General features: G+C 40.2%; 1 protein-coding gene across 13 annotated transcripts in view; it reads right to left on the bottom strand.

The window, feature by feature from the left end:
* The window catches only part of CDKAL1 (CDK5 regulatory subunit associated protein 1 like 1), a 790,609-nt gene that overhangs the window by 140,070 nt on the left and 623,016 nt on the right, over nt 1-27,523 (bottom strand). For 3 of the 13 annotated variants that reach the window (XM_065581968.1, XM_065581969.1, XM_065581967.1), the window contains one exon: nt 6,093-6,868. The exons of 9 other annotated variants lie outside the window; for them this stretch is intronic. In XM_065581968.1, the coding sequence (XP_065438040.1) occupies nt 6,674-6,868 (195 nt within the window). In that variant the 3' untranslated portion in view covers nt 6,093-6,673. Of the gene's footprint in view, nt 1-6,092; nt 6,869-27,523 lie in introns of those variants that run through there. One more of the 13 variants, XM_005281387.4, reaches the window with a different exon arrangement.

Below are 27,523 nucleotides of genomic sequence, written 5' to 3'. Positions count from 1 at the left end.
CTTTTATATGCAACTTAGCTGCTCTGGACTTTTGGGGGGTTTGAGATGTGCATATGGAGTGCCTCCTTTCAAGATGCATGTTGAAGTGAAAAGCTATTCAAGATGTGCAGACATCCTGCTGCTATCAGGAATGGAGAGATGTATTTTTTATTTATACTGCCCCCAACGTGCACAAGATGCTCCAGAGGACAAATAAAAAGAAGTTCCTTAGGCGCTTAGAGTTTCATGTGAGAGTAACCAACAACTGCGGGGGTAGGGTGACCAGACAGCAAGTGTGAAAAATCGGGACGGGGTGGGGGGGCAATAGGAGCCTATATAAGAAAAAGACCCAAAAACCGGGACTGTCCCTATAAAACCGGGACATCTGGTCACCCTACGTGGGGGAGGGGAAGGGATGAGAAAGCTCAAGACTGACAGTAACAATCTATCATTTTTAGATACTTGTATGACTCATCATGATACTACCTGGACACTTTATACTCTTTGATGTCACAAATACGGTTGTGAAGTAGGGAAGTACCTATTATTCTGATTTTTCAGATAGGGAACTGAGGCACAGAGAAGCTCAGACTCTGATCCACAAAGTCATTGGTTGAGAGAAAGGGAGAGATTGCATCAGAACGCCTAAGTCCCTTTGTATATTCAGGCCTAAGAGACTTACCAAAGGTCATATAGGAAGTCTGTGCCAGTGGAGGAAATTCAACCCAGATTTTCCACCGGAACCATCCTTACTCTCAAAATAAAATCATGTGGGTACTCAGTTATGGTAGGTATATATCCTAATGGCTCAGTTAAAGGAAATTTTTTATGGTGGCTAATTCCTTGTAAGAGACACAGAAGGAATGAGATTTTAGGAGGATTTGAATGAGGAGTGGGGTTGTAGCTTAGTGAATGGGTATTGGGAGGGGATTCCACATGTAGGTGGAAAAAGGCACGGAAATGGGTGTGGGATAGGAAAAGAAGGGTGTGAGAGAGTTGTTTTTGGCACAAGTTTGAGTAGGTTTTTAGCTGGAGCTCACGCATTTTCATGATTTTTCAAATGGTACATTTGTCACAACAGTAGTATGCTGCAACATGTCCAGAACAAAAGATCCACAGACACTGCACAGCTTTGCCTGGAGGAGCAATACATTACAGGCAGGAGGCAGGGACACAGCACTTTCTTTGCTTTTGTGTTCTTCAATATTGTATGGATACCTTTAAAATTAAAATGCAATCGTTTACAATTTCCCCACTCACCAACCAGAGAGAGGCTGCTCCACTTACCCTAAGAAAAAAGGTTGTTTCACTTGAATGATAAGACAACACTAAGGCCTGGTCTATACTACAGACCTATATCGGTATAACTATGCCAAAGATGTGTGAAAGATCCACTCTCTTGAGCAATGTAGTTATACCGACCTAATGCCCCCCATGTAGACACTCAGGGAGGTGAATTAACTACGCCGATGGGAGCAGCTCTCAAATCAGCGTGGGACCATCTTCACTTAAGCGCTACAGTGGCGCAGCTACACCAGTGCAGCATTTCAACCTGCCCTAAATCAGAAAGAATGGAATACAAAGCTAAAGAAAAACAACAGTTAGCTGGTGTTTAACTATACCAGTTTTGCAGTGATCACTGTTGTTTTAACTATCCAACCCAAGGGCTTTTCCTGCCACTATTGAAGACAATGGAGGCTTTGCAAGTGGGCACTAACTCCTGTAAGTCTACTCCTCAGCCCAGATCTGCCCTTCAGTTTTATAGGTATTCCCTAGCTTCCCATAGCCCTCTTCTGTCCTGCTCACATCAATGCCACAGCTTTACAAAAGTTTCCTCATTTTTTCCTATACTTTAGCACTAAGTATAATTTTAATTTTTAAATTAAAGTGAAGTGTTTATAAATAACAAATGCAATTAAAATAAAACTATTTAGAACACTTGCAAACTATCTCCTTGTCCCCTGAAATATATCACATATTCAGAAAAAAACAGAAATAATTGTTTTCATATATATGTAGCTATGTAGCAAAACAATACCCATCCTTTCACATCCCCAGAACTCTTCCATGTTACTTCTTTATCTTTGTCTTAGTCAGTCCCTGAAATAACACTTATCATGACAAGCTATTTTAAAATATAAGCTTAATATTAACACACATTTTCACAGACATATTTTTAGACATCCTGTGTGTGGGCAGAGCAAGGCACCCTCCGCATGTATTCCAATGAATTGGAAGATTGGAGCTTTTAAGTTGTCAGACCTGTGTATGGGTAAGAGAGACTCTATTTTCACTCATACCACAGTGAAAGATTAGCAGCTTGAAATCAGTTTGACAGTTTCAGTTACTCTATTGCATACCACAGGGAATTTTAATTCCAACCTGTGAAATTGTAATTGCTTCTCAAGAAGAACAGAGGGATTCTGGGTAATGGCCATAGCCAAGATCAGTGTCAGAGTTGCCAGTTGCTGCCACTTCAGATATTATTGGCTGTTATTCAAAAATCATTCCAGCTTTCCATATGGGAAGTTGAACTAGGGAGTGAAACTAAATTAACAGAAGCTGTCAGATGTTCAGAAATATGCAGGCAGCGATGTGACAGAGGTGTATGAACTCTCCTCAAAATGTACCTTTTCTCTTTCTCTCTTAAAAAATAAGGCTTATGCAAAAAGTCAATCTGTGTTTATGCGCATTGCTAAATGAGGATGTCATCAGTAAAAGAATGCTGTTTAATGAAAGGATTAAATGTCAATGCTGCTCAAACAGCAGGAAAAAAAACTATCAGGTTGGTGTTTAGAGCAGATTTAACATGCCCTTGCCATTCAAGTTTTTGTCGCATGATAGATTTCTCACTGAAAAGAGTTTGAAATAGAGAGCGCAAAGCTACCACAGTCATCTAAAAACAGACACAGTTGAGGCTCCTTTTTGTTTGGGAAAAGTAGGTTTGTCAATGAATCGCAGTTAACTCATGCGATTAACTCAAAAAATTAATCACGATTAATCACAGTTTTAATCGCACTGTTATACAATAGAATACCAATTGAAATGTATTAAATATTTTGGATGTTTTTCTACATTTTCACATACATTGTGATCTGTGTTGTAATTGAAATCAAAGTGTATATTATTTTTGATTACAAATATTTGCACTGTAAGGGTATGTCTACGCTACGAAATTAGGTCCAATTTATAGATGTCGATTTTTAGGAAGAGATTGTATACAATCAATTGTGTGTGTCCCCACTAAGCGCATTAAGTCGGCAGAGTGTGTCCATAGTACCGTGGCTAGTGTCGACTTTCGGAGCGTTGCACTGTGAGTAGCTATCCCACAGTTCCCATAGTCCCCACTGCCCATTGAAATTCTGGATTGAGCTCCCAATGCCTGATGGTGCAAAAACATTGTCGCGGGTGGTTTTGGGTACATGTTGTCAGTCACCCCTCCCTCCGTGAAAGCAACAGCAGACAATCGTTTTGCGTCTTTTTTCTGTGCAGACGCCATACTGCTTTCAGCAGACAGTGCAGTAGGACTGCTAACCATCATCATCCAACCACCGCTTCCGCTGCAACTCTGCTCTCCTGCTGCCATGAATCCACCTCGCCGGTTCTGTCGTAGTTCTTTATAAATATCTATTCTCGTGGCATCCTGTCATCATCCACCGCTTCTGCTGCAACTCTGCTCTCTTGCTTGTGTCTCAATAGTGAATTTCTCCATGTTGTCTGTTATGGGCTCCCTGGAACGTGTTTTCTTCCTCGGGAAATGTGCACAGTGCTAACCGTCGTCCTCCACCACTTCCGCTGTAACTCTACTCTCCTGCTGCCATGAATCCACCTCGCAGGTCCTCTCGTTGTTCGGTATAAATATCTATTCTCGTGGCATCCGTCATCATCCACTGCTTCTGCTGCAACTCTGCTCTCCTGCAGACGCCATACCACGGCAAGCATGGAGCCCACTCAGCTCACCGCTGCTGTTGTGAGTATTGTAAGCACCTTGTGCATTATCCTGCAGTACGTGCAGAACCAGAACCTGCAAAAGCAGGTGAGGAGGCAACGTAGTGTAGACCAGGGCTAAAAATGATAAACAAAAGAAATAGTATTTTTTAAATTCACCTCATACAAGTATTGTAGTACAATCTCTTTGTCGTCAAAGTGAAACTTACAAATGTAGATTTTTTTGTTATATAACTGCACTCAAAAAGTGCAGAATAGGCATTTGCATGGCACTTTTGTAGTTGGCATTACACAGTATTTATGGCCCAGCTATGTTAAACATTCGTATGCCCCTTCATGCTTCAGCCACCATTCCAGAGGACATGCTTCCATGCTGACGATGTTTGTTAAAAAAATGTGCTAATTAAATTTGTGACTGAACTCCTTGGGGGAGAAGTGTATGTCCCCTGCTCTGTTTTACCCACAGTCTGCCATATATTTCGTTATAGTAGTCAACCTCCTGCCAGTGGCATCTGACTCAGATAATGAAAATGCATCAGTCCGCACTGCTTTGGATTGTTATTGAGCAGAACCCATCATTAGCATGGACGCATGTCCCCTGGAATGGTGGCTGAAGCATGAAGGGACATATGAATCTCTAGCGCATCTGGCACATAAATATCTTAGGATGCCGGCTACAACAGTGTCCTGAGAACACCTGTTTTCACTTTCAGATGACATTGTAAACAAGAAGTGGGCAGCATTATCTCCTGCAAATGTAAACAACTTGTTTATCTGAGCGATTGGTTGAATAAGAAGTAGGACTGAATGGACTTGCAGGCTCTAAAATTTTATCTTGTTTTATTTTTGAATGCAGGTTTTTTTTGCATAATTCTATATTTGTAAGTTCAACTTTCATGATAAAGAGATTACACTACAGTACTTGTATTAGGTGAATTGAAAAATACTATTTTTTTTTTACAGTGCAAATACTTGTAATCAAAAGTAAATATAAAGTGATCATTCTACACTTTGCATTCTGTTTTGTAATTGAAATCAATATATTTGAAAAATATAGAAAACATCCAAAATATTTAAATAAATGGTATTCTATTATTAACAGTGAGATTAATCACACGATTAATTTTTTTAATCACGCAATTAATCGCGATTAATTTTTAAATTTCTAGACAGCCCTAAAAAAAGGTGTTGATTACTAAATAGCCACAGACATACTCAAATGGTTATTGTGAATGAATATATGTGTGAGAGAGTGAGGATGCGTAGGCTTTAGGGATACTTTATTTTATTTTATTTTGTTTGCAGTGTGCTTTGCGGGGCAGAGGCTCTCTTTTAGTTCTGTGTTTCTACAACACCTAGGACAGCAAAACAGGATCCTGATCTATGACACAGGCTCCTAGATACTATGGTTATACAAATTCAGAGTAGACTCAATGTATCAGATTTCTCAACCACTGTGATGGTGCATAGAGGGATGTTCTTTTGTGTACCTAGGTCTCAAACCATAATGATGCTGTACAAATTAAAAATTAACGCCTTGAATGGAAGGCACTGGGAGCACAGAACAGAGATATAATGTACTCATGCTGACCTGCTCCATAAAATAGAGTTGCATTAGTTGAAATTTATCATTGGTCTACAATGGCAGCCTCAAGTAGCAAACAGTGGGGGGTTCAGTTTGTGTTTTGCCTGAAGGCCCAGTTGAGTTCTTATTTGATTAGAATTGGTTTATCCATCCTTGATCTATACCCAAAGTTTACCAGCCACAAATCAGGCAAATAAAGAATGTTCTATAATAGAATGTGTAAGAGCAACCCCTCAAAGTCAAAAGTAAGATGGTAACATACTGAAGGACTTCCAAATACCTTTGGAAGACTTTATTTGAGAACCACAGTATATGCAGCCATTCTCTCCTACATTCTGCTGAGATGCATTTTTTTTTTTGCAAAAATTCTGAGATCATAAAAAGTTGTGGGTGAAATTCTGGCTGCAACTAAGTCAATGGGGCCAGAAATCCATCCTGTTAATTTACCCACAAGCATATTAAGCCTCTAAACAGTGTGAACTATGGGTATGCAATTTTGGAAATTTGTACAAAGATAACTGTTTATTTACAAGGTACTCTGGTGGACAGCTAGAGAGAAGAGATGGATACAAAGTGGGTACCAGTATGTTCTTTAATGTTCCTAGTTGGGAGGCTGAGCTACTGATGTTTCTTTGTCATAGGTCAAAAATTACTTCAGACATGGCTGACACACCAGTGGTGACAGATACAAATTACAATGGTCGAACAGTTCTACTACTGAATATTTGATTTTAATAAACAAAGACAAGCATCAAGAAAAATGTTTAAGGCAACTTAAAATGCTCAGCATCCCAAGAAATTACCAATACTTCTGCAGGAAGAAAAGATTCCTTAACAATTTAATGGGTTTCCTACACACGCATTTACCTGCAGCTACGTAAAAGAGAAATAAGCAAACACTTGTTTCTTCTTTAAAGAAAAAAAATCTATAAGAGAAAAAGTCTGATGTGACAAACCATTTTCCTGCTCTTGATTAAATAACCACAGAATGCAAATAGGAGCAGGATGGGTCTCAAACTATGGATGAAAGGAAAGGCTTAGGGTGAGTACAAATTATTGCTCAGTTTACATCTGTTTTTTAAATAGATTTCCTCTGAAGATTTTAATCAGCACTTTATTTTTGTTCACAAAAGCTTCATTCAGTTCAGTTCAGTGTTTTATTTAAACACCTCGATAATAAAAAGTAACAAGAATTGCCAGTAAAGCCAGGCTGACAGACAGCATCTTCAGTCCACCTCCTTCTTGCAGCCAAGGAAGTTGCATCACCATCCTGGAACTGAGTGATGCTTTTTCTCGGATCCCAGGGGAGGGGCATGCTTTCAAATTCAAGCCATTTTCCAGCACATATCTGAACTCCTGTAGAGAAATGCAGGAATTAGATTAAGCTTGCATGCTAATTACATTTGATGATGTATATCAAGTACAAAGGAAATCTCCCCTTAGTAATAATGTCCCTTTTCAAGTCAAACAATAATTCAGTCTGTACTGCATCTTGAATTCTTGTTGTTTATTTATTCATTTCTCATATATGGTGAAGAATTTGTGCTGATGCCATACCGAATCAGTCTCTTCAGTGACATTAATTTCCAAATCAATAAAACTGTTAATAGAACAGACAAATTGCTTGGCAACAATGTCAAAGAGAAGTTGTTTGGGAGGGTGTCTTTTTTTGTTTTGCTATCTCACTACCCTCCCTCTCTTTGGTTCCTTCAAATGGGACTGTATAGCTAGCAATATAGGGGACTAACAACATTGCCATCTTTTCCACAGCAGGGCCCTGCCAATGTCAATCATTGTGTCTACCCCTGGTGTGCCAGCTCAGTGGTGTTCCAAAGTCCTCCCCCCGCACTTTTTCCCTGACCCTCACCAGGCAGCTGTGCTAAAACACTCACCTTCTTGTTCAGCATATTGAGTCTCAAGGTCCCCTGCTAGGGCTGCTATTACCACTCTCAACCTGATTAAAAGCCCCAACAGTCCTCAGTAGCAGCTGGATCTATACTGCAGCATGGTTACGGCACGCTGAGTCGCCATTTCAGCTTAAAATCTGAATGGTAAAATTAAGCCTAACGGAAGTGTTCTCTACTGCAACACATATCTAGTTCAACAGAGTTGTATGGTTAAAAATCACAATGTCTGTTTAAATGCCATTAGAATACATCTGCAAGAAGGTGTAAATGATGGAAAAGAGTATAAAACAAAAAAGGTTTACTAATATGTTGTCATAACATTTAATTTTTTTCATTCTGTTTATTTTGGCTTATGCTTGGTTTACATTACACTTTTTCCTAGACTCCTTTTCTTTCTTTCTTTCTTTTCTTTCTTTAAACTGGAATGAACCACTTGGATTTTAACTTCTTGAAATCTCCCATTTAAAAATATTTTTGGAGAATCACTTTTTGCCCCTCACTTTTTCTACTTAGGCATCATTACTTTTGCTTTCCACTTGTACTACGAAGTGCCTGTCTGAACAATCATACATTCCTAAGCTGCTGTAACAGGACTGTGTGCATGTTTGTCCATGGCTAATGTAGCTCCTGACTGAATACAACACATATAAACCATTGAAGGTGCCTGCCCACGTCTAAGTGGGACAGCACAGCCTAAACAATTGACTTCCTTTATCCACTCCAGGATTAAATACTGTTATAGTATTTGTGGAAGGAAAATTATTATAACTGCTTAGATAAACAAATATCAAAGGAGCAAAATGCAGCCTCAAGTAAGTGCAGTTTTAACATCTGAGGTGTTGTTAATTTAGAGTGCACACAATGCTAGTTGGAGGATTTCTGACCATGTAACATATGAAATGAAGATGACTTGCTACATGTACTCTAGGTACAAAGATTGTCAACTGGATGAAGGAAGGAGAAGTAAATGGACAAGTATATTGGAACACAGTGCTTTCCAGTGTAAGATATTGAAACTAAAGGATTCCAGGACTGCATCACTATATTGTGAAGAATGTGTTAGTTTTTCACCATAAAATATTGCATGTGTCAACGGATATTGCTCTGTACTGATAGGTAGAGTAATTAAAATCTATTCCTAAGGAATCTAAAAAATTAATAACTGGCTACAGCTATTTTATTCCAAGAGTCAAAGCTAATTAACCTTTATATGCAAAATAAACTGGAAACCACAGAAAACCAATTATTAAGGATTTTATTTATCTGAAATAAGCTACCCAGTAATATATTCGTTTCTAAGACTGGTCAAAGTTGGAGGAAACTCCTCTTCTCCTCAAAAACTGCATGTCTTCAAAATTCTACTCATCTGAGGCAAATAATTTCTTCTCATGTCCAAATAAAATATTAGGTGTTTTTCATACTGTAGGTTAGGTAGATTGTGCATCTGTGTCTAAAATTTCAAAACAATTTTATAAGAGTGATTTATGCTGATATTTAATTCTGTCTAATGTTTTCAAACCTGAGTAACTAAAATTAGATTCCTCAGCCCATATTTAAGTCACCTAAATAAAAGTGGCTCGGGTATCAGAAAAGCTGGGTACCCACAAATCCCAGTGAAGTCAATGGGAGCTGCAGGTACTCAGCATCTTTGAAAATCAGATCATTTCTCGTTAGTTGCCTAAATATGAATTTAGAAGCTTTACATTAGGCATCAACATTTGAAAATGTTGGCCTGTGTTTCCAGGTACTGGCTTTCACTACTCTCCAGATGCACAGTATATTACACATAAGAACCCTTGAATGTACTTACCAGAATCTCATCTTCTATCTACTCCTGGGGTAATTCTGCATCACTGCACATGCACAGAATTCATGTCCCTTGCAGATTTCTTTGCTTCTGCACAGAAAAATGACTTCTGATGGGGAAGCAAAGAGAAGCCGCAAGAGTAGTCATATGCCCCTCCCCTGCAGCGCAGGCAGGTCAGTTTGGGCACCTGGAGCAGTCGGTAGAGACATGAGGGGGCTGGGCAGTCGTGTGTGTGTGTGTGTGTGTGTGTGTGTGTGTGTGTGTGTGTGTGTGTGTGAGAGAGAGAGAGACTCTGTTCCTCTCACTCACTATTGAGGCATGCTTAGCGTGGAGGGGCAGGGCTTTGGGGTGTTTCTGAGGAAGTCAGTGTGGGGCAGGCTCTGTCCCCTCAGGCAGAACAGAATGTAGCAGTTTGCCTGCTTAGTGAATTGTTCCCGTTGTCTTTGTGAATTCCCCCAGGAGTATAAAATAGGTGTAAAAGTTTTAAGGCTTCTTTACATTGCCAGAGTGGTGTAAAGGACAGAATGGCCTTATAAATGCTTATGGTGCTTTAGTGACTAGAACTGGTCTAAATTTTTGGACTGAAAAAATGTGCTCCATGAACTGTTTGCTACTGACCTTTCTCGTGATGGTCAGTATAAATTAGTAGCCAATATAAACTGAGAGTTTGATTCCCCAGCCCTCGCTTGCTCTTTCCTATGATGTAACAACTGAGCTGAATATATTTGTTGACTAATAACTAGAAATAAAGGGTCAAAGCTAGCTATATTACTATTAGGCAAGAGGGTTTGCGGATTTCCTCCAATGCTCCTCATTCCCATTCTCCATCCATTGTATTGTAGTTTAAATAAATTACCTAAATAAAGGAAACCAGGGTGATTACATTGCGTTATTTTGACAAATAAAATATGCAGAATTTTAAAATATTGTGTGCAGAATTTTTAATATTTTTGCACAGAATTCCCTCAGGAGTATCTATCTAATATGTTTGGGGATCATTACAGATAATTTAATAACCTGTTTTATCTTTTTAAAAATATGTGAAGGTAATGATGCTTCGATATTTCTCACCAGTAGGATTAATGGATTGGAACACAATACTATGTTTTATTTGTTTGAGTATGCATGTTTTTATTTTCTTACTTGATTTTCTCATATGGCAACTTTACTGCAATGTGGATAAATTTCTGACAAGTGCACTACAGTTTTATTTTGTTTTCATCTTTTGTTTTAATCTCTGAAGCATGTACTTATATTGGCAATCAAGATTGAGAAACTCTTTCCACAAAACGATCACATTTTCACAGTATCACAGATTACAATGGACACTGTCAAACCCGTTAGACCAAAAGTGTAATATCTAATAAATTTGTACAGTACTATTTTTATATTAAATGTTAAATGATTCAGTTGGAATAAAAGTAATACTGAAATCAGTAGAAAATTTATACTGGTTTAATACTTCCATATGGACTAAAAGCAGGGCTGGCTCCAGGCACTAGTTTCTCAAGCAGGTGCTTGGGGTGACCACTCCGGAGAGGGGTGGCAGGTCCAGGTATTCGGCGGCAATTCGGCGGACGGTCCCTCACTCCGCCTCGGAGTGAAGGACCTCCCGCCGAATTGCCGCTGCAGATCGCGATCGCGGCTTTTTTTTGTTTATTTGTTTGTTTTTGTTTTGGCTGCTTGGGGCGGCCAAAACCCTGGAGCTGGCCCTGACTAAAAGGTCGGGATTTTCACATAATGTGATTATTTTGTTTTAGTTTTATTTCTCAATGTATCACATACATTTCTGTTTGGTACAGCACATCTCTTTAGGAAAGCCTGAAAAATGTTAATTTGTGTAAGTAGGATCATTATTATGTTCATCTGTTACATAGCACATACTCTACCAACTACTCTCTAACCTGTTTCAAAATCCTGTCCTGCAACATCGCTGCACAGGGAATATGGTAAACTTTTCTTTAAAGTATTTGTCCTGCTCTCATTACTATATGTTGGAGAAGATGCATTAATGAGGAATGCATTAATCTGGTTCTGTCCACCTGCCACTTGTTCCAATCTTGCACAACAGCCTCTGAAATAAGATCTGTCCCCTACCTGCCAGTAGCTGCCACTGGCTTCTAGTAATATTGGATAAGATTCTGTGCTGCATCTCTAAGAGGTGAAGCACAGAATTTGCAGCTTGGGGGAGAGGCGCTAAGGTGCATTTAAATCTACCTTTGCACCCTCTTGATCCTGGGCTATTCCAGGGTTTGAGTGGCCAACGTGTAATTTAGACAGACAGCAAAGCTATGTTGATCAGGAGGGTAATTTTTTTCCACCCCAAATGACAGCTATGTTGGCAAAAGTCCTAGTGTGGATGCACACAAAAAAAGCCTTTTGCCGGTATTAATTACTCCATTTGGGGAATTGGCTGTAAGCGATACAGCAAAAGAATTTTGCATCTCCACTGGAGGGGGAGGGGCGTAGCCAGTATACCTCTATTGATAGAGCTATACTGGCAAATTATTTCTAGTAAGGCCTAAATTATGGCTGCTACCAGAGGCTGCCCTACGGTCTACAGAGCTGCTTGGACTCGCCGCAGTGCTGTGTATTGTGGCCTGCCACAGACACATCCTTCCTACTCCCAGCCCCAACCCCTACACATTCCCAACACCACGACTTGCAAGGGGAAATCTCCCCCAATCAAAACCCAGGTTATTAGGACCCTTTTAGGTCTGTCACTCTGGCCCTTTTATCTCGCATGAATGGACTGGAAGGGGATAAGAATCTCACTTGTATTTGACAGCATCATTCCAATAAGTCTGATTACTGAGCTCACTCCCCAATCCTGCATTGCATTAAGTTTATATGGTGGGATATACCATAGTGTCTTGTTTGTGAGAGTCTTGATAAAACATGCATTTACTTCCAAGAAAATCTTCAAGGCACATATGTAAGATTCTGAGTTGGTCTAACTTTCACCATACATAATCTGTATCCAGTGGAAGTATAACATTTCCCTAAATCTAGTTTGAATGGATTTTCATAACTTCAGGAATTGGGGAAAAGTACTGTATAATGCAATCAAGTGTAAGTCAATAGGAATAAAGTTAGACGAGCCTGTTTTTCATCTGAAAAACATTTGGATCAAATACACAGGTAACTCTTATTATGCTTCTAAAATCACCTAGCACATGTATAAAAAGATGCGTGCCATAACTGAGTCTTGATATTATTTTCCAGAAATAAGCAGTTCAAAATTAAAACTGTTGGTAACCTCATAATTAATAGAAACATTGTCCCCACTAATGAGAGAGAGAAGGGAAAAAAGTGGGGAGAAATTATCAAACACAAATGCAAAAACAGCCACTTTGAGTCCAGCATCTCGTATTTCCACTGAATTAGTCTTTCATCTTATTTTGGCAACAGCAAAGTAAACATAAGACTTTGCTAATAAGGTACAATATAAATTATTAAACCATCTAGCATATGATCAAATGCATTTCAGATTATTTTCTGAATAATTCTGCCCTGACAACTGCCAGGAGTAATATATTTTGCGTGCTCTTGTACAGCTACATTGATTGCTGTCTTTCTGATGCTCTAGTCCCTGACTTAAACTGCAGTGCATTAAAGTGCATAAAAACTGAAGGTTTGGCATCTGTCAATCACAGCCTAGCTTTTTTTTTTTTTTTTTTGTAAGATCTCACTTCATGTTTGTCAACAAAGACATGATAGCTACTCTTCAGCTCTGAGCTGAGGTTTTAACGGATTCAAAACATTTCTTATATGCAAATTTCTTTTGTGGTTCAGGGGCATTGTTAGAGCTTGAAGTGTTAGCTAACTACAGTAAAAAATTATTTGACTGAATACATCTCAAGATAAATTAGACTGCTGAATCTTTTATTCCAACCATACAGTACTACAGGGTTTCTCAAACTTCATTGCACCGCAACCCCCTTCTGACAACCAAAAACACAACCCTGGGAAGGGGGACAGAAGCCCGAGCCCCAGCACCCCAGGCAGGGGGGCCAAAGCCCAAGTCCCACTGCCCTGGGGAGCACCAAAGCTTGAGGGCTTCAGCCCTGGGCAGTGGGGCTCTGACTATGGCTTCAGCCCCAACCCCCATCAAGTCTAATGCCAGCCCTGGTGACCCCATTAAAATGGGGTCGTGACTCACTTTGGGGTCCTGACCCACAGTTTGAGAACTGCTGCAGTAGTACATACACACTTGTACAGATCTTAAATAATCAGGCACAACAAGCATATGTGAAAAATTAAAAGAAAAAAATGTTAAAATATGCATTATGCATCATATTATGCTATTTGAATCACAAACACTTGGGGCTCTTGTATTTTGGAGGCATTTTCATGATTTTCAAAGCAAACAATTACAAAAAGGTCCTATAGAATATATTAGAAAATTATATCCCTGCTATCAAATTCTAAAAAGGGTAACATTTCCTATTTGATTCTATAAATTTATAGAAGTAATTTCTATAGAGCCCCATTACACATTTTTATAGAGTCCCATATATTTAATCTCTACCAAATTCTATAGGCTTTTTCCAGAAGGCCAGGATATGATCTTAAGAGTCAAAACCTAATCTGCATACAAATGAATTATCTTTTTCCAAATGTCATTACGTAATCCTCACAATGCTAACAACATGTGGCATCCTTGCCATTATGAAGCTCAAGTAATATGCATTGTTATCTAGTTGGAAACAGAGAAAAAAATCAATGCAAAATAAGTATTCTGTTGCAACTTTTCAGTTCCCTAACTTAAGTGTGTTTTGGGCAGCTGATGTGCCATATGTTTCCATCTATAAAATCTCACCATCCTCTAACCTAAGAACTGACTGATTCCAGATGCCTATTCAAAGCCAGGTTAACATTTGCTTATTCATTACAAGAAATGGGAAGTCTTGAAAAATAACCAAAACAGCAAGGCATTTTTGAAAGAGGAATTTCACTTTGTTTATTCTTTGCATTATGTACGTAAGAAGGGCAGGGGGAGAGAATTGGACACAGGGTTAAATACATAATTGATATTTATTTGTTCTTAGTAGAAGGAACAGAGGGAGCCTCACCACATTTTGGTAATTTGCTTTGATTCTTACTCAGTTCCAACCATTACTAAAGTTACAGCAGAAAAATAAATTCATGAAAGCATTGCACAAATAGACTGCAATCTGTAAGCCTGTCTTATTTTCCATAGATAACAATCACTGAATCTGAACCTGTCAACTCAGGTCATGACTACCACTAGAAGCTTGCCTGTGGACAAACACAAACAAAATGCTTATTTGATAATGAGGGGTCATGCAGAGACTGACTTTAAGCTACAGTGTGTGCAAGTTTCTCTCAGATCTAACAGTTTCTCTGAGATTCATTGTCCATTATGAAGATCAATTATTGCTCTGCCCTGCCCTACCCCCGCACATCAAGAGTGCAGCCACAATTTGATGTTTCTTTCTTCATAACATTTCCAAGATCTGGTCTTTTCTTTCTGTCAATACAGCTGACACACTCCCAAGGCCTCAACTCCTATCAACCTATTCCTCTCTGAAATTTTCCATGCTGTGTGTCTGCCTTAGGCTGAATTTTTATGAATAAATGAAAAGATCTGACAAGGAGCTAAGAGAGAACTGGGACACGCTGGGTAAAGAGAGTGGGAAACTAAAACCGAATAAGGCGCGCAGGAGGGAGATTGGGACTAGCAGCTGGTGGAAACTGGAATGTGGATGGGGGAGTGGGTCAGAAATACATATTGGATAAGGAGCCAGAAGGGGAGGAATTGAGACTGGTTGGACAAGGAGACCGGAATGGGGAGTCTGGAGGAGTAAAACTGGGCAAAGACACTAGGACTGGAATGAAAAGCCAGAGCAGTGAACACTGGGAATGGGAAGGTGAGCAAAATGGGACTGGGATGTGGTGATATGTTGGTGGGGAGCTTTTCTAGTTAAGAAATGCTAGAATTAATTTTGGCCTCCTTGTATGCATGCATGATAGGATACCGTTTTAATTATATGACCACATACTTTTTTTCCCCACATGAATTCTAACTCATTCAGGACACAGAATGTAAGGTGTTCAATTAATGAGGAGCTGTTCAATTTTTTGTTTTGGTAATGTATACACACAAGGGGGCTGAAATAAGGTTGCCCAGGCAGCCTTAACTCTGGCATTTCCTAACTTTTGAGTGCTTAACTTTGCAATCTTATGTGGTTTGAGAGCGAGAGAGAGATGTCCTTAGTTTCTCTTTAGCCTATGATTTTCACACAGAATAGTTCTTTAGTATTTAGCAAGGTCTCCAGACTTTTTTCCATATGGAACAGGATGTCGGTGTGGGTGTGTATAACCTAAGTCAGTCAGATATTATACAATTTTCCATTCTGGTGTTTACTCTTCACTTCAAGCCATTTACCTTTATGAATAGTTATCTTGATCCGCTGATTCCTGATGTAAGGGTTTCCATTTCACTTAATTTGCTCTAGAATCTCTTTGGTTTCTCTGCTGCTTTTGCTCTGCATTGGCTTTTCCAGGCCCCCATCTTGTGTCTCCATCAAAGATCTCCCATCTGGCACGGGCTCCTCTGGATCACGAGTGTCACTCCAGCATTATTGATCTTTAAAGACTTAACTGCTGTCATTAAATGGTGATGGGAGCCATCTGTTTACTTTCACAGTGCACAGAGGTCTTTCATCACTTCCCTGTCTTGGATGTGCCATGGCTTCCTTTGGATCATATAAGTGTCATTCCAGGATGATTTGTCCTTAAAGACCTAATTACGTCAATTAAATTATCACTCCAGTTCTGCTTACTCTCACAGAGCATGGGAGTTTTCACCCACAACCACATCACTTCTATCCCTATATGCACTTTTATTCCTGTACTGACCTTTATGTGATCCCCCATGTTCACTTTTTCACTCAGATATTCTTTTATAGTACATATAGTTAGGATTTTAAATTCTTTGATTTTCTTTCTTTTTTTTTTATTACACATACCGGGGGTTCACAAGGTAGAACAGATCTTAAATCTTTTCATCTCAATGCTGAACTTCCTGTGAATACAGACACTGAAATTGCAAAATCTAAAACACTAGAGCTACCTTTCTGATATCCTACTCTTCTTTGTATTACGGTAGTGCCTAGAGGCCACAGCTTCACTTTACAAACGTAACAAAGAGTCTGTCTTCACTTCAAGGTGGAGGTATAAATTCCAATTTGAGGAGACATACCTGTCCCAATTCTGATCAAGCTACTGTGTTAAAAATAGAGTGTAGCCATGGTGGCAAGAATGGCAGGAGGGACTTACTGCCCCAAGTACGTACCTAGCATCTTGGATGGGTATTTGCTTAGGGCAGCTAGCCCCACTCGCACACCATGGCTACAGTATTTTTAGTGCACTGGCTCAATTACAGCTAGTGTGGGTAAGTCTCCTCAAGCTAGAACTTGCACCTCCAGGGCGATGTGCAGATACACCCAAAGATATGGTCCCTGCACTATAGAGTTTACTATCTAAGGCCTGGTCTACACTATGGGGAGGGAGCGATCTAAGTTATGCAACTTCAGCTACGTGAATAACTCACTGCGGTGAGTCGACTGCTGACGCTCCCCCGTTGACTCCGTCTGCGCCTCTCGCTCCGGTGGAGTACCGGAGTCGATGGGAGAGTGCTTGGTGGTTGATTTATCGCGTCTAGACTAGATGCGATAAATTGACCCCCGCTGAATTGATTGCTGCCCACCGATCTGGCAGGTAGTATAGACAAGCCCTAAGTGTAAGACTATAAACTAGAGATGGATAAAACACATTCAGGAGAAGCTTAAGAAAACAGTGAGATGATATTGGTTGCCACAGAAATCAGTGCTCACAACAAACTGCCATTGTGAAAAAGCTATGTCCCATTCCTCCCAGCCTCGCACACTGCAGAAGAATCTGCTCACAGTGGCACAGTCTATCATTATGTAGCAGTCGGTGATTAGACTTAATAAGCTCAGCAAAAATGCTTTTTAGTATCAATATGTTGTTAAGACTGACACAGGTAATTCTTCCACTCTGTAGGTTGGCCACATTAGACCTTTTAAAAATGTTCATGGTGCAAACATAATCAGTTCCTGTCAAACACATATAATCTCACCGGTTCTAGGCAACATAATTCCTTGTAAAATCAGAGAAGCTGAATCAATGAGAGTCTCTTCTGTTGTTTTACAACTTAGCTGGGATTTTGAGGCTTACTCATTTCAATCCATTTCTCCCACCTTTTTGAAACTCTTTGAAGAAATCTTACTGAAATTAGTTAATACAGAAGCTTCTCATCAGGAGTAAAAAAGAAGAAAGTAAGAGAAAAACACAGGAGACATACTGAAAATGACAAACATATGAGGTGTTTGTAAGGAAAAGGAATATTATAACCCCGTGACCTTGTCTGATTTAATCTTTCAGAAATGGGTATTTTGGGATTAAAAACTCCTTCGTGTTACTTCATTAAAATTAAAAAGGCATCATAGTAGCCACTTCTCTTTTCACTTCACAAAGGCATTCTCTGAGAAAAAGTGGTATAATTTGTTCCTTTTAGGCTATTGAGAATTACACATTTGGCCCTCCCCCCCAGTCGTCCTATGACAGAACCTCTGATTGTGTTACAGCATCCTCAGTGCCCCTTCCTGTGAGAAAAATTAGGTAAACGTCTTGTTGACTGGCTCAGGTAGTTCAAGAATTCCTGACAATCCAGGGATCACTTTTATCACCTTTCCAAGGAACAGATGACAGACTTTGAAAGAATTATCAGTTTGATAATCAGTTCCTGTCAAACACACATAATCTCACTGATTCTAGGCAACATACTTCCTTGTAAAATCAGATCAAAGGATCATAAAGATCCTTTTTGTAAAATGATCTTGCTACATGATAATGCTACTACTTTGCACCTACCTGGCAATTTGTATTTGAGGATTTCAAAGCATTTTACAAACATGAATAAATTAAGTCTCACAACACCCTTGTTATCTTAAATATAAGTAAATCAATGCACAGAAAGGTTAAGTGACTTGCCTGTGGTTTAACCTCTAGACAAAGCTCCTTTCCTAGTGACCAATAATCTGTCCGGTAGGTATCATACACAGGTACCCAGTTTTCCTGTATTGTGCTGTGTTTTGATGTAGTATTTATGCCTCAGTAGTATCTATTTACTGTGAGTATTGTGCATGTGTCCTTAAGAGAAGATTAAGTACTAATGAATACACTTCATTTGGAAAAGGAAGTAGAAAGAGCATTGTACCTTACAAATGGGAAACTCTGACAGGTCTGGTGTGAAATATGGAATGACAGAGTTTAAGGCCAGAAGGGATAACTAGATCATCTAGTCTGCCCTCCTGTATATCACAGGCCACCAACGCCATCCAAAACTCACACACTAAACCCAACAACTGGAATTAGACCAAAGTATTAAAGCCCTCAGAGACTAAAGTATTGTGTGTCACAGGGACAGAACAGGAGGGACTGAGGTGCACCTCTGGAAATGGCTCATCTGTATGTTTTACCCCAGATGCTTCAAAAGTGTGTTTACAATTTTTTTCAGGTTCTCCAAATTTTGATTCTTGTACAATGTCTTGTCTACATGAACATTTAGTTTGCAGTAAACTGGGGTATGAATCTACCCTGCATTAACCTGCCACACAATTCCTTATGCACACTAACAGTTCCTTAGTGCACTTTGATCTATCCCACTTTGAAACAGGAGCAGATCAAAGCACATGAAGGAACTTGGTGAGCATCAGCATGGTCCACAGGGACACTTCCTGTTCCACAGTTTAGTGCAGGGTAGAGTCAGACTCCAGCTGGCTGCGGAGGAGAGGTTATTCACCTTGTGCAGTAACTGGAGTTGTCTGAGATGTGTCCCTCTATGGGTGCTCCACTTCAGATGAGCTCATGCCCCTTGCGCCTTTAATTGAAATTTTTTGGTAGTAATGCCCGTTTGGCTCATACATGCTCTCTATGGTTCTTAGTGCCCTGCTCCAAGGCTACATAGGGATGCACGGGTGAACCACCCTCAGTTCCTTCTCTACCATGAAGTCTTTAGAGGAAACTCTGGAGCAGATGGGAAGGAGGGCAAGTAGTGGAGCACCCATAGAGGGACACATCTCGAAGAACTCAAGTTACTGCACAAGGTGAATAACCTCTCCTTCTTCTTCTAGTACTGTCCCTATAGGTGCTCCACTTCAGGTGACTACTAGCAGTATCCCTCTCCTGGAGACAGGGGCTTCGGAGCAAGTCCGAGACTGAAGAGAATACTGCATTTCCAATGGCAGCATCTGAACTACAAGACTGGATTGCTACATTGTGCTTGGAAAGTTATGTATGGAAGTCTGAGTGAGAGCCTTACAAATTTCTACAATAGGAACATTCTTGAGTAATGCCACAGATGTAGATCTTGTGGAATGGGCCAACATCCTAGAAGGAGGCTGTATGTCTGCAGTTTCATACACAATATAACACAATCAGAAATCTACCTGGAAAGTCTTTGGATGGAAATCACTGAACCTTTACACCTATCTGCAACAGTCACGAACCAGCTGGGTGGTTTCCTAAGACTTAGTTCTGTCCAAATAAAAGGCTAACACCTTCCTAACATTCACAGTCTGTAAAATGGGTTCCTCTATGGACTGATGTGGCTTTGGGGGAAAAAATGAAGATGGATAACCTGGCTGATGTGAAACTTGGACATCTTTGACAAAAATGTAGGGTATGAGAATAATGAGACATTCTCCTTGAAAAATACTGTAAATGGAGGGTCTGCCATAAGAATCCCTATTTCCCCACCCTGTGAGCAGAGGTGCTAGTTACCAAAACGACTGTCTTCCGAGATAAATTTATGAGGGAAAAGGTGGCCGTTGACTTAAAAGGAGTGTGGGGGGAGGGACACACCATAAGGCATCTAAATACTAAATACAAATCCTAGATAGGAATGGGTTCCTTAACTTGGGGGAAAACGTTCCCCAATCCTCTGAGAACCCTTACAGTTGTAAGATGAAGACTGAGAATGAAAGGCTGTTACAAACACCAGGTGAACACTGATTGAGCTTATAGACAATCCGAGTTTTTTAGCTCCAGGAGCTAATCAAGGACAAGCAAGAGGGAAGAGTGAGCAGGTGAACATTTCTCTGGACACACCAAAGGCTTACCCTTTTCCACTTGTGAAGGAAAGTTTATCTCATGGACTCTTTCTTATTGTTCAATAATCCTGATGTAGCTCCTTAGAACGAATAGATGCTAGTCCTATGAACCATCAAGGAGTCAAGTGTGAGACAAAGAATCTTCGGGTTGGAGTGAAAAGTTCAAATGGTATCTTGGCAAAGAAAATGAGGAATGAACGGAAAGCTGAATGCCTGCCAAACAGCTATGTGAATCAGGTACGGATACCATATTTGTCTGGACCACGTTGGGACTATGAACATTGAACCACAGCCAATGGGAGCTGCAGGGGCAGTGCCTGTGGACAGGGAAGCGCGCAGAGATGCTTGGCCGCACCTTCGCGTAGGAGCTGGAGTGGGGACATGCTGCTGTTTCTTGGAGCTGCCTGAAGTAAGCACTGCCCGGAGCCTGCCCCCCGGCCCCCTCTCGTGCCCCAACTCCCCTGCCCCAGCCCTGATACCCCTCCCGCCCTCCAAACCCCTTATCCCCAGCCCCACCTCAGAGCCGTACCCCCAGCCGGAGCCCTCCCATATCCCAACCCCCAATTTTGTGAGTATTCATGGCCCGCCATACAATTTCCATACCCAGATGTGGCCCTCAGGCCAAAAAGTTTGCCCATCCCTGGCCTGGCATATAGTGCCACAAAGGTGCAGGCTGCCATGTGTCTGAGTAAATGAAGACAACTTACTGATGTTTGTGGGCTGATTTAAATCTTTGATGAGATTTGCTAACATTAAGCATCTGTTGGAGGGAAGATAAGCCCTGTCTGATATAGCATTAATATTAACTCTATTCTTCATACCAGGCTCAAAGTGGATTTCTTTAATGTTGAGCTGCAAACAGCTCACAGAACAGAGATCTCGTCATCTTTATGGCAAAGAAAACCACATTATAGGACTGGCTGTTGAGAAGGCAGTTGCTGAGGTATGAAAAAACGATTATCCCCAGATGTCAAAGGTAAGCTGCTCCAGCACTTCTGAGAACACTCTTGGAGCACTAGATACTGGAAGTGATCCTGACCTACTTAAAAAGGAAGGGACTGTTTATGAGATGAATTAATTGAAATATGAAAATAGGCATCCTGAAGGTCAAGTGCCAAAAACTAATCCCCTGCTTCTAATGATGGAATTATAGCTGAAAGAGACACCATCCTGAATTTTTGTGACTTCAACAAATTGTTTAGGAGTCTCAGATCTCCACCACTTCATTGTTCTTCAGGACAAGAAAGTAGCTGGAATAAAAACCCCTCCCTCTATGCTGAACTAGACCTGGTTCTACAGCACCTATTGGCACAAGGGAGTCAATTTCTTGCATTAAGAGGTACTCATGAGAGGGGTACCTGAAAAGGGACAGGAAAAGGGGTGGGTGGGTATATGGGACCGATGTAAAATGGATAGTGTACTCCAATCTCATAACCACCAATCACATCAAACAAATGGATGTTATTTCCCAGGCAGATAGAAAGTGGGAGAGAAGGTCTCCAAAAGGTGGAAGGTGGGTAGAATGGTGTAGATCAGGGGTAGGCAACCTATGGCACTTGTGCCAAAGGCAGCACGCGAGCTGATTTTCAGTGGCACTCACACTGCCCAGGTCCTGGCCACTGGTCCAGGGAGCTCTGCATTTTAATTTAATTTTAAATGAAGCTTCTTAAACATTTGTAAAACCTTATTTACTTTACATACAACAATAGTTTAGTTATATATTATAGACCTATAGAAAGAGACCTTCTAAAAAGGTTAAAATGTATTACTGGCACGCGGAACCTTAAATCTGAGTGAATAAATGAAGACTTGGCACACCACTTCTGAAAGGTTGCTGACCCCTGGTGTAGATGCAGCTTGTTTTTGTGGAGTTGTTCCATGCCCTCGACCAGCCCATCTAAACTGATACTTAGATGAGAAGGGCTCAGTAGTAGATGCAGAGGAAGCAGGTGGTCTCGTCTCCCAGAACCCTGACTTCTTCCTGGGTGGTTAGTAAGGTCTCTGGAATCCTGAGAATTAAGTGGGGTGGGATTTTTGAGCTGTTTGGGATCTACTAAACTTTCATTTGTTTATAGGTGTGTAAATCCCCAGGGATCTCAACGTGGCTCTGGAATCCTTAAGGGCACGCAAGGATTCAGCAACGGATTCAGCGAATAGCCTGAGGCCATTGAAGGGAAGGTCCTCAACCGTGTTTTGGACCTCCCTTAGGAATCCAGACAGCTGGGGCCAGGATGCCCTCAGCATGACCACTACTGTAGAGACAGATCAAGTGACAGTGTCAGCTGCATCCAACGAGGCCTACAGAGATGTTCCAACAATTGACCCTTGTTAATAATAGCCTGAAATTGGTCATACTGATCAGTCAGCAGATGCTCAATAAAGGTGGTAAATTTGGCATAATTTGAGTGATTGTAGTTTGCCATGACAGCTCAATAGTTCAAGATCCTAAATTAAAGAGTCGCAGATGAATAGGTTTTTCTGCCGAACAGATCAAGGCATTTTTGGTTTTTAACATACGGTGTGGCCTTCGTATGGTGTTGTCTGCCACACTCATTCACTGCCTTCATAAACAGGGCGTTCGGTGCTGGATGGGTGAACAAAACTTTAGGGTCCTTAGCCAGGACCTTTTACACGTTGGTGGGTATCATTGCAGGGGTCTGCCAGATGGATTTGGCAGGATCCAACAGGGGCTTATTAATATGCAGGGTAACTCAGGTAGAGGGAGTCCACTGATGGATATTGAGGAATTTATGTTGCAACTCCCTGACCTCTTCCAAGGGAATCTGCAATGTGCTTCATTAATTCCTGGAAATATCTGAGGTCATCTACCATAGTTGGCAGGGGAGGCATAACTGATCCATATGGGGAAGACGAAGAAATATTTGTTTCAAGAGTAGCCTCTTTATCTTCCTGGCCTTCTACTCCTCAAAGGATTCTCATGCCTGAGGTAGAGGAGGAGGAGGGATAGTTTGAGTATGGGAGCATCTTCCTGTGTAGTCCCCAGAAGAAAGACTAGGAGTATGGGAAAGTTGCTGTCCATATGCAACCCAAGGATCCCAGTATGGCCACTGGGGGAGTCCGAAAGTCAGCGGGGGTGGCATCCACTGGCGCGCAAACCAGTTCGGGGGAACACAGGCTCATCTTTGGTGTAACTCTCCCCTCTTTTCAAAAGTCTTAGTTGGGAAATCCCTTGTCTGAAGAGCAGGGGACTCTTAGCTTGAGACATTCAAATTGGAAGAGACGGAGCCCCAGAACTCTCTGAAGGTGTTGGAGAATCAAGCAGTACCAGGGAAATATCCCATCTCTGAGACTGTGCCTGTCTTGATACTGATAACCTTTTGGTAACCACTGATTCCTCCAAAACAAGCAAGTCCTGGGAGAATCTGAAGTTCTGTGTACTGAGGGGAGGTTTGAAGGACAGGGCACCATTCCATTTTTGGTACTGAGAATATATGTTGTTCTGAAAAGTCCCTTCTTGCTAAAGTAGTTGGTACTGATGAGGATGCTTTGAGAGGCACCGAGACCATTAGAGAAGTGTCTCTTCCTGGTAGCTACAGCACTCTACACAAGGTTTAAGAATCTGAAGTGCCTTCCAAAATCTGAGAGGGATGAGGCGTGGAGCATGCTTTCAGAAGTCTTAAAAGAGCAACACTCCAGTGCGGAAACTACAGAACCCAAACCATCAAAATCAATCATCTGCTGGTGGCATACGACTCATATAATGAAAATGAACATGTGTCGGTCCACACTACTTTGGATTGTTATCGAGCAGAAACCGTCGTCAGCCTGGACACATGTCCTCTGGAATGGTGGCTGAAGCATGAAGGGACATATGAATCTTTAGCACATCTGACACAAATATTTTGCAACGCTGACTACAACAGTGCCATGAGAATGCCTGTTCTCACTTTCAGATGACATTGTAAACAAGAAGCGGGCAGCATTATCTCCCGCAAAAGTAAACCAACTTATTTGTCTGAGCGATTGGCTGAACAACAAGTAGGGCTGAGTAGACTTTACATTGTTTTATTTTTGAATGCAGTTTTTTTGTACATAATTCTACATTTGTAAGTTCAACTTTCATGATAAAGAGATTGCACTACAGTACTTGTATTAGGTGAATTGAAAAATACTATTTCTTTTGTTTTTTTAAGTGCAAATACTTGTAATCAAAAATAAATAAAAAGTGAGCACTGTATACTTTGTTTTTTTTACAATTACACTGTGTTGTAATTGAAATCAATATAGTTGAAAACGTAGAAAACATCCAAAATATTTAAATAAATGGTATTCTATTATTAACAGTGCGATTAATTGCGCGATTAATTTTTTTAATTGCTTGACAGCCCTAATTTTTATTAATATATATTGTATTGTAACGCAGTATATAGAGTTGTGGGTAACTCCAAAAGTACTCAGTACTGCAGTTTGAGATTGACATGTGTTTTCTTAAAAGCACTGATTTCTTAGAACATTTTTTGACTACAAAGTATTCAGCAAAACTTTTTTACTCTATCTGTGAACTACTCAAGACTATGGTTCAAGGAGCTGAGTTTGTTTACACTGAGCTCATAAAGCAAGTCAAATGATATAACCTTTTATATTCCTGTTGTTTGCTGTTCACCACGTCGTTGGGTGGGTCAGTCTGGTATAAGCCATTTTCACTTGGTTTCTCAGACAGAGGAGCTGCATTTTGGTTGCGCTCTCATGCTCTAGCAAAAAACACACACAAAAGCCTTTTCTCTTAGCCCAAGCGTCTATCGGACCCTGGCAGGCTACAGCTTAATACAATAATACCCTCTGTAATTCCCTGTTACTGGAAATTGTCTGATTTTGTATTTTGACTCACATTTTATATTTACTTTTATATGGAAAAATGTATTTTCCCAAGGTCATAGTTCTGTTGTTGATCAAAACTGAGACTTAGTCCCATTTCCAGTGAACCAAAGCAAAGAAGCATGAACACACTGGACTCAGAGCTTGTCTGTTGACTTAGAATAGAATGGAATCTTAGAGAAGTCCAATATTCAAACACAGGAAAACCACGTTAATTTTGAGCCAACCCCTTTTGAAGATCGGGGCCTACACATCGGTTATGACATAAAAACCTGAGAATCTGTTTTGAACTGATCCCAGAAGGTATCGCAAGCTCTAACTGTATGATAAGTTATAAAGTGCTTTAAGATCCTTTGTGATGAAAGATCAACCATGGTACAATTATCTAAAAGACCCAGTAAGATGGGAGTTCCCACTGTGCTTCAGTGTATCTGCACACTTGATATGGTCCAAATACACCCCCTTATTGTTAACAACCACCACCACCATGCAGCAAGTCTCAGCCTAAGTTTTCTCTGAAGCTTGACTGTTCCTAGAGTTTTCAGTGCAGGTCTCCCCTCTTCCTCCTCCAATTCCTTCTGCTTAGAGGGTCACTTCAACTCCAGTTATACTCTTGGATTGGAGCTAATAGGAGTCACATGGCCTGGCATCAGTGTGTGTCAGCAAAAATATTTCTGCATCTCTATGCAGTGTTTTAGCACCTGAAGGAGTGAATCAGGGGGAAAGAAATCCTGCCACATGAGGCATTTACCGACACTCAATGAGGAAAAGTTAGGAGTAAGAAATCAAGATTGGTGTATTGCACATTAATCCCAAGTAAAAGTGTTCTGTCTTTGATTAGGTGTTTAAAAACATACCAAAATGTCTCTTTTCTTTTATAGGTCTCCATAAAAAACGCACAGGAACAGTTTTTGTTGGAACCAAGTAGAGAGGAGAACTGAATATGAAGTCAAATAAATCCAAGAGTCAGGCCTCATGAGCACCCTAGGTTCTCAGAGATAAAACACAAGTTTTAAAAGTAATTCTCTCATTCTGTAATTTGAGAGAAATACTTTCAAGAGATCTCAGGTTTAGGGAGAGAAAACAAACAAGTCTTTTTATGCTTCTGATTCACCTGAAATAGCAATGGTTTGATCTGTTTAAATACATGATAGAGGATGTTGCCTAATATTACATTATATAAAGCAAGTATACATGGTTACTATATGTAAAAATAATCTCTTGATGTGAGTCCTGGTTCAGTAAGTTTGCTTCATTACTTTGGAAAAGGCTAATATTAATAGATAACTAATATGTTCAATTATTAGGCCATATCTAGTTTTTTGAATGTTACCACTGCATTTAGGAGTGTATGTCTCAGACAACAGAATTAAGACTCTAGTTTTCAGAGAGCCACCTCAAAGGATGGCATTTTGATAACATGGAACTATAAGGTACATAATCACTCAACTAAAGCAAATACTATTGTTGTTTAGAAATCCATCTCTATCGTCTACTGAATAGGCTCTTTTCTTCTCATCCCTGGCACAACGAAAGATTTCCTGTCTAAAGCTGCTGGTAACAAAATTCAAAACCCATACCCAGACCACCCAAACCAAAAGACTTGAAGAGGAACTTTATGCTTCTGAAATTGCATTGGACAAAGCTGAATTCTCTGTTACTGTTCTCAGTTAGGGCTAACCTTTTGGGTTAACCTGCTTTTCTATCTTGACTTACAAGGATACAATGATGTGACCGTTTGATTACTCATTATGGGGATAAGGCGACCATTCAATGAATTAAGTATGAAGATACAGTATAATGATGGAGAGAATGTGAAAGAAAGGATGCTGTTTTGAAAATGTCATTGTCACTGTGAAGCCCTTTGGGCTTTGTAAATTAATACACCATGTGAAATAATTAGGATATGAAAGTCATGGTAAAATTAATGATGCAGTTAAAACAAAAACTAATATCCAACAATCAGATCACACTATTTGGATAAGTCACCATCAAAGAGCCACCGACACAGTAAAGTATTATGGGAACATCATTTAGCATGTAAGAGCTAAATTGTTTCATAACTGTAACAAGAAAAATTATGAAGCCCAAAGTATAAAGAATCCCTATAAAACTAAGGTAATTATAATCTTAGCTCAGAACTACTTCAATAGATTTGTCCTAGCAAAATTATATCGGATTTACAAGAATAATATACATATTAATTAAAAAGTATAAATGCAGTGTTGCATTTATAATTCTCATTGTTACCTTTCAAAAACAGGCATCAAGAGTCAACAGTGTTATAAAAAACAGAGTA

The sequence above is a fragment of the Chrysemys picta genome, chromosome 2 (genome assembly GCF_011386835.1).
Source record: "Chrysemys picta bellii isolate R12L10 chromosome 2, ASM1138683v2, whole genome shotgun sequence".
In the NCBI taxonomy this organism is placed as follows: Eukaryota; Metazoa; Chordata; order Testudines; family Emydidae; genus Chrysemys; species Chrysemys picta.
Note: the sequence above shows the minus strand (reverse complement) of the source record. Positions and strands in the feature narration are given on the sequence as shown.